General features: G+C 38.7%; 1 protein-coding gene across 1 annotated transcript in view; it reads right to left on the reverse strand.

Annotated features, from left to right (window-relative positions):
• LOC106473017 (FAST kinase domain-containing protein 5, mitochondrial-like) overlaps window positions 1-4,067 on the reverse strand; it is a 16,921-nt gene extending 12,854 nt beyond the window's left edge. Inside the window, exon 1 of the mRNA XM_013933691.2 lies at window positions 2,537-4,067. Within this exon, the coding sequence (XP_013789145.2) occupies window positions 2,537-4,041 (1,505 nt within the window). The 5' untranslated portion in view covers window positions 4,042-4,067. The remainder of the gene's footprint in view (window positions 1-2,536) is intronic.
• Window positions 4,068-7,353: the final 3,286 nt, after the last annotated feature.

The following is a 7,353-nucleotide window of genomic DNA, read 5'->3' on the forward strand; positions in this document are numbered from 1 at the left end:
AAAAGTTTTTCTGAAGTAGCTAGCGAAAAGTTCTGCTTTCTGTTCGTCGGTGGAGGCTGTGATGTTTTCGAAGGATATGTTGTTTGTGTCATTGTTTTCCCGGCATATGCTTTTGAAAGTTTTCCAGAAGGTGGACGGGTCAAGTTTGAGGCTGTCCAGTTTGGTGCAAAAGTTATTCCAGTTTACGCGTTGTTGGGCCTTAATTAGTTTTTCTATATCATTTTTGACTGAGTTGATTTGTGTCTTTAGAGTGGGGTTTCTGGAGTTGATGAAGTCTTTGCGAAGCTTGCGTCGGGATAAAATGAGCTTGTGGATTTCGGGAGTTAGTGACCAGTGGTTGGGCGTAGTATTTGTGTGATATTTGGGTACTAACTTGTCTATGGTCTTGGATATGGCTTGTGATATACTGTGGTAATATTGCTCAATGTCTTCTTTGGTATTAGCAAAAGTTAATGGGTCGGGTAAGATGTTGTCCAAGTGTTGGTTGAAAATGGTCCAGTTAACTTTATTGAAGTTGGGATTGGTGGTGGGCTGCTGGTGTAGATTATTGGGTAGAGTCCAGTCTAACTAGAGGCTGAGAGTGGAGTGGTCTAGGTGTGTAGTGGATCCAACAAACGCCTGATACTAGTTGATTGAAGAATGACTATCTAGTCCTGAGAAGGACTGTTTCAACAAAGTAAAGCACTGAATAAACTCTGGTATGGGGAGCTATGCACAACCTTACTGAACGGCTACTGTGCTAAGAATGATCGTGATCGTAAACCCGGGAGTGAAAACCCACCAAATGGTTAAGTAAGACTCCATTGTAAAATTGAGAACAACCAGAAAATGGTTCAGGAATGATAAATCTATAACCGGTCCCCAATTTCCCATCTTTATGGGTAGGACAAACAGATGGAAGCAAAACCCCAGCTGAGAAGGTTCCCCAAGTTCTATGGCCTCTTTCTGAAGTAAGTCCTGACCACCTCCTGTAGATGCTGCCAATAAACAGGATCCCTTGGTGGGGAAAGGTAACATTTGGAGACAACTGGGGAGAGGAATGGAAGTGAATGCTCAGACCATCTGAAAGGACCTGTAGTACCCATGGATACATTGTAAATGGTGTCCACATATGGTGGAAATGGAAAAGCCTGGCCTGACTCTGTGGCCAAGTCATAGACACTGTAATCCTCTGATGACCCTTTGAGTAACAAACCTACTGCGAATGGATGAAGAACAAGAAGCCAGAACTGGCAAAGGGTTGGATGAAGACACAGAAACAGTAGGAGGAGGTTGGGATAAACAGAAAGGCTATGAGGATAATGAATTATGCAGACGAGCATACTAAACTCAGGCCTCCAATGAATTGGGAAAACCTCCAAACACATTTTCATGTAAAAAAGGTGCCATGCTCAAGTCGTGCTGGGAAGGAGCAGGTAAATGTACTTGAGAAAGAATGGCATCCTGACCAGGATGGTCCCAATGGCATATCATCTACATCTGAAGAGGCAGGGCTAAATACGAAAGACGTGCCATTGTAGTAAACAGAAGACAGCAAATATCATCTGAAAACCCTTCAGGAGACAAGTAAATTGTCTAAGCCAGCAAGTGTAGAGTTGATAATGCATGTAAAATTGTGGGCAACATCAGTCTGATACAGGAAAATTAAGGTTGTGACAAATTCACTGATGCATTAGGGTTCAAACCCCACAATGTCCTTCAAGATTCCAAACATTTGGAATCAAGATTAGGGAAGGAAGATCTATGAAATGCATAAGCAAGAATCTTCAGATGTATGAGGCAGACAAGGCATACTAATCCGACCAAAATGTTAGCCATGAACCTCAATGTCAAGTGAAGGAGGGAACACTAAATATTGGCCCATAGATTCATCACCAAGGCGGGCAGGTTGAGAATCATAGGAGATAAAGATAAGACAGCACAAGTATGATTATTTAATTCCACAAAGGGTTAAGGAGGTCTGGATATATCCCCCAATATTATTCGTGACTGAGAGGGAAATAGACTGTCCCAATTCTCATCCACTTCAGGAGCAGGCATGACAGATTATTCCTCATGTTTGTAGTATAAAGAAAACATCAAAAAATTTGCGAGTAAAAACAAGCACATCTGTTCAGTACCACTGCCAACCGAAAAGTGACTAATGAGTGCTATTGTGGAGAGGGCGCTGGCTACATTAGGGGTTGTGTCGCACTCCTATTGGTGGAAAGCTGCTGCATAATCACTTACACGTGGATATGCATAAACAGGAAGTGGAAGGCTAGTAATGAGCATTGAAAATTTGTGCCAATAGAGGGCAGTACTGATCGAGATAAATATTTTGTAAGTGGAGATAAGATAATGTATTGTAATTTTTTGGATAATATATTTGGGTGAAAGGCTTTCAGCAGATTTTATTGGTTAAGACACTTAGGATTAGTTTCATTGTTATTCATTTTCTTTAATTTTTATTTTAATGAAATGACAATGGTAATCATATGTTCAATGGGCTGCAAAAATTTTTATCAATTAAACTTATGGAATTTTATTATAAATTATCTTACCTTGTAGTAATGTCTGAAAACTTGGGTCCAGAGCTCTTCTGAGAAGATTTTCAGGGTAAACATCTTGATAAGCTAAGAACAGAAGACTCGAAATAAGACAATTTGGGTATAAAGATATTTCTTCTTCTCTTCTAGTATTGCATAATTCTGCAACTATTGCATCGAAAAAACTATTTTTCATATGAAGAGTATGATTAAAAAGTGCACAAGAGAAAAGAAGCTTGGACAGTTCTTTCAGGCGAACATTTTCAAGATTATTAAAGGTATGTCTCACAACTGTATCAATAAGTCCAGCATCATAAACATGTATAGGGGTGCCTAAGAGGCCAACGTGAATTCCAGCAGTGGGCTCCCAACAGTATATATACTTTTTACACTCTGAAAGAAATGTTTTGAACAGCTGTCTGTTTGGAACAGAGCAGCTTTTCCGAAGCTGTTTAACAATGGCAGCTAATGTAAGAGTATTTACTGTAGACAAGTTATTTATGGTATGTTTAATTATTTGATGTAAAAGATCTGGGTTCTTTATGGGCACTTGAGTTTTGAAATATCCCAAACAAATGATCCCAATCTCTTCAATATTCAATTTGTCGACCAAATTTATAACATAGTTTTCTATTTTTCGCATTAAAGGTTTATTCACTTTTCTCTGCAAATTCATCAGGAACAGCAACTGTACCAGCTGCTGAGAAGAAAGTGAAGATAGTTGACATCCCAACGCACCTATTACTGCTGAATTATAAACAGTGATACGACTAAGACGCAAGTGGAACCAATAATCTGCAACTAGCAACTGTTCATCTAATGTCCAAGATTCCAGCCGATGTACACATTCTCTATCTAAACTGTTCCATAACAGCTTAAACTGCTGAGTATTTGTTGCAGCAGTAGGTGGCCACAAACATAGATAATTCAAAACTTCTATTATTTGAGAGTTATCCATCTCTGGTAGGGAATGTGCAAGTGACTTTAGCAAGTTACAATACTTTTCACTTTCTATATCTTTTTCAGTATCATCTGAAGAACTTGAAATTTTTTTGAACATGTTTAAAATGCTTATTACATTTTCATCAAAGCTTATATCACCGCGAGTGTGTTTTCTACTAAGCATCTGTTCGTTGCTATTATACATCAGTGGACCCTCTGGATGTTTTCTAACACCATTATAACCTAGGTTCTCCATTATCTCATGAGCATATTCATTTTCTCTTTCTTGAAATGTTTTCACAAAGGCGCAAGTTCCAACATGAAATAAACGTTTGAAACCTGAAGGTGTAGCTGGAAAACAATGTATGCAGAACTTGTACTGTGATGTTTGAGAAAGAAACCTAAACTGTTGTTTGTTGTACCACCGTTGATGTTTTAACATCTGATATGTAGAGCAGTTACCCTTGACTTTCATCTGAAACCATTCATGTACCACTTTGGGATAATGCTTTATACTATGGTTAATGAGGGATCTTTGAATACAATAAAGTCTTGTAGCCATCATAGCCATTTCACAACTTTGTTTGAAATAGGTAAACATTCTGAAACAAACAAATTTCACACAATTAATGAGTAAATTATTAAATACTGAAATTAAAATACTAAAGCCCTTAAAATTATTTATAAAATATACAAGGTAAAAAAGGCCAACTCTGATTTCTACATAAAGTCTAATGATCAGCACATGATGTTTACCTGTGTAATTGTAAGTGACTACAAAACATTTTCCCACACTTCCTCAAGTATACATACTTTTCTTAGTCAAGCACTTATTTTTCTAACTCTTTCACTATGGTAATCACACATATGTTCCCTTCTAAAGCAGTGCCATGAACACACATATATGTGGCACTTTATATAACCTTTGTTTAAAAACTGTGCTACAAAACACGAGTCAGGAGATTTTTATTCCCCTTCAAAACTTCCTAAGATTTAAGAGTTTCAAATTTCAAATAAATAATGCAACCCAAAGGAAGTGTCTTTTGATTTTTATCTTAAATCCAAAAATAAATCTTGTTGTGGGAGGGCTTTTTTTGTATAAATGTGGCAGTTAAAAATTAAGGAGTGATTCTGTAGTTTGTGAAATGCAGTTGCAAAACAAAAAAACAAAAAAAAACGTTTTCTATGAAATGAGTTTATAGATGGACTACAAGAAGGTCTCCTAATTGAAGTAATTTAAGGTACAAGAAGTTTTGCAAAGGCTTCAATTTGTTCATTCTGGAGCCAAGAAAAGTTAAAATGTTCTCTACAGAACAGATAGCTAATACCTGCACTAATGGTGAAAAGTTTATTTATCTCGTTACACTCTCCACGTACATCAATGCACCCTCATTGTCCTTGGTGATATTTATCTCGTGACACTCTACACGTACATCAATGCACCCTCATTGTTCTTGGTGATATTTATCTCGTGACACTCTCCACGTATGTCGATGCACCCTCATTGCTCTTGGTGATATTTATCTCGTTACACTCTACACGTATGTCGATGCACCCTCATTGTTCTTGGTGATATTTATCTCGTGACACTCTACACGTACGTCGATGCACCCTCATTGTTCTTGGTGATATTTATCTTGTGATACTCTCCACGTATGTCGATGCACCCCTCATTGTTCTTGGTGATATTTATCTCGTGACACTCTACACGTATGTCGATGCACCCTCATTGTTCTTGGTGATATTTATCTTGTGATACTCTCCATGTACATCGATGCACCCCTCATTGTTCTTGGTGATATTTATCTCGTGACACTCTACACGTATGTCAATGCACCCCTCATTGTTCTTGGTGATATTTATCTCATGACACTCTACACGTATGTCGATGCACCCTCATTGTTCTTGGTGATATTTATCTCATGACACTCTACACGTATGTCGAAGCACCCTCATTGTTCTTGGTGATATTTATCTTGTGACCCTCTCCACGTACGTCAATGCACCCTCGTTGTTCTTGGTGATATTTATCTCGTGACCCTCTCCACGTACGTCGATGCACCCTCATTGTTCTTGGTGATATTTATCTCGTGACACTCTACACGTACGTCAATGCACCCTCATTGTTCTTGGTGATATTTATCTCGTGACCCTCTCCACTTACGTCGATGCACCCTCATTGTTCTTGGTGATATTTATATCGTGACCCTCTCCACGTACGTCGATGCACCCTCTATCCTGATACTGTATATATATATTAACACATTTTTGAAACTGACTCAATCCCAGTCTCTAAACTTGACTCTTTGTGGGGAGGAAGGGTATGCAAGCCTTGATTAAAGAGATAAAACCCTAGCAGATCCTGTTCCATGTTGTACTCATTCGCTCAGTTTGGTTAGACATTGTCCTGTGGACTACTGTACTGAAGCTTGCTATTCATAGACTTTGTGCAGAAGCTTGAAAAAACTATGGTTCCTGACAATAAAGAAGTTACCAGACACAAGATGGAGCACCCATTCAGATACAATGTAAGCCTTAAAAATGGGGTAAAAGCCATAATGCAAGTCCTTGCTTCTATTACATACAATGACTCTGAAAAACCCTATTTAATATCTAATATTGTTCATGAATTTGTAGAAGAGTCTTCCAAATCTGTGGGTATTATTTTCCCATTGTCTCCCCAAGTAAAATATATCTTGAAGTTCAGTTTTGTTTACCTTAGTCTTTAGCTGTGATCATAATAGGCCATGTAGAAAAACTTAGCATGTTTGACTCGTAATCCACCCTGGTCTGACAGCACATCCTTGAAACATTGAAGATAAAGAGGAATGGAAACAGTATAGGGGAGGAGGTGAAGAGAATGGAGAGATGAGCTGTACGTGAGAATCTAAATAAGCCATGAAAATGGAGACTAAAGTCTGACAATGAGAGACAGATAGACCCCCACAAAACCAGACAGACTAAAGTCTGACAATGAGAGACAGATAGACCCCCACAAAACCAGACAGACTAAAGTCTGACAATGAGAGACAGATAGACCCCCACAAGACCAGACAGACTAAAGTCTGACAATGAGAGACAAATAGACCCCCACAAACCAGACAGACTAAAGTCTGACAATGAGAGACAGATAGACCCCCCACAAGACCAGACGTGAAATAGTCACCAATGAAAGAAATGACAACCCTGACATTGGGAAATGGAATAACAGGAAGTAGAAGAAGGCCAGGAAGCTGGGATGGGAAGATGTGAATTCAGCAGGCCTAGGAAAAGAAAACTAATTGTGAGGTTGACAAAACCATAGCAGACAATATGGACTGATAACAGGCCACCTCAGTCTGAATCTCCAGTGGGTCAGGAACACCCTTGTAGACTTCTGGGCAAATATATAGAGCTCAACAAAGAACAAGGAAAAAAGTGGAGGGAGGTGTACACTAGCTAAAAGAGCATCACGTTTTCCAACAGCATAGGAACTAAGTAAGGAAGGATAGAGTAAAGTAGTAGTATGGGCCAATGTGGTGAAAATAAGAGAACAAACCTCTCCAGAAACTCTCTCACAGAGCATAATGAATTGCCTCAGACATAAGTTAAAATGACAAGAGGTAATGCAGAAGGCACAAATATTGGATACTAGAAAGGGAAATAAAAGTTAAGAGGTTCACTTACCAAGTGGGTAGAAAGAGATTCCAAAGAATGGGAATGAAGAACATTTGTGAGCGAGGACAAAAGAGTCAAGCAGATGAGGAAGACAAGGTATGATAGTATAGGTGTGCAGTTGTTTGAGAAACAAGTCTGCATGAATCCTAATGTCAGGTGAAAGAATTAAGATAAAGTAGTCTTCAGTATGGGCTTCATGTAGTAAAGCACAAGTGGGAATCGAAGA

This window comes from Limulus polyphemus, unplaced genomic scaffold (genome assembly GCF_000517525.1).
Source record: "Limulus polyphemus unplaced genomic scaffold, Limulus_polyphemus-2.1.2 Scaffold5813, whole genome shotgun sequence".
NCBI lineage: Eukaryota > Metazoa > Arthropoda > Merostomata > Xiphosura > Limulidae > Limulus > Limulus polyphemus.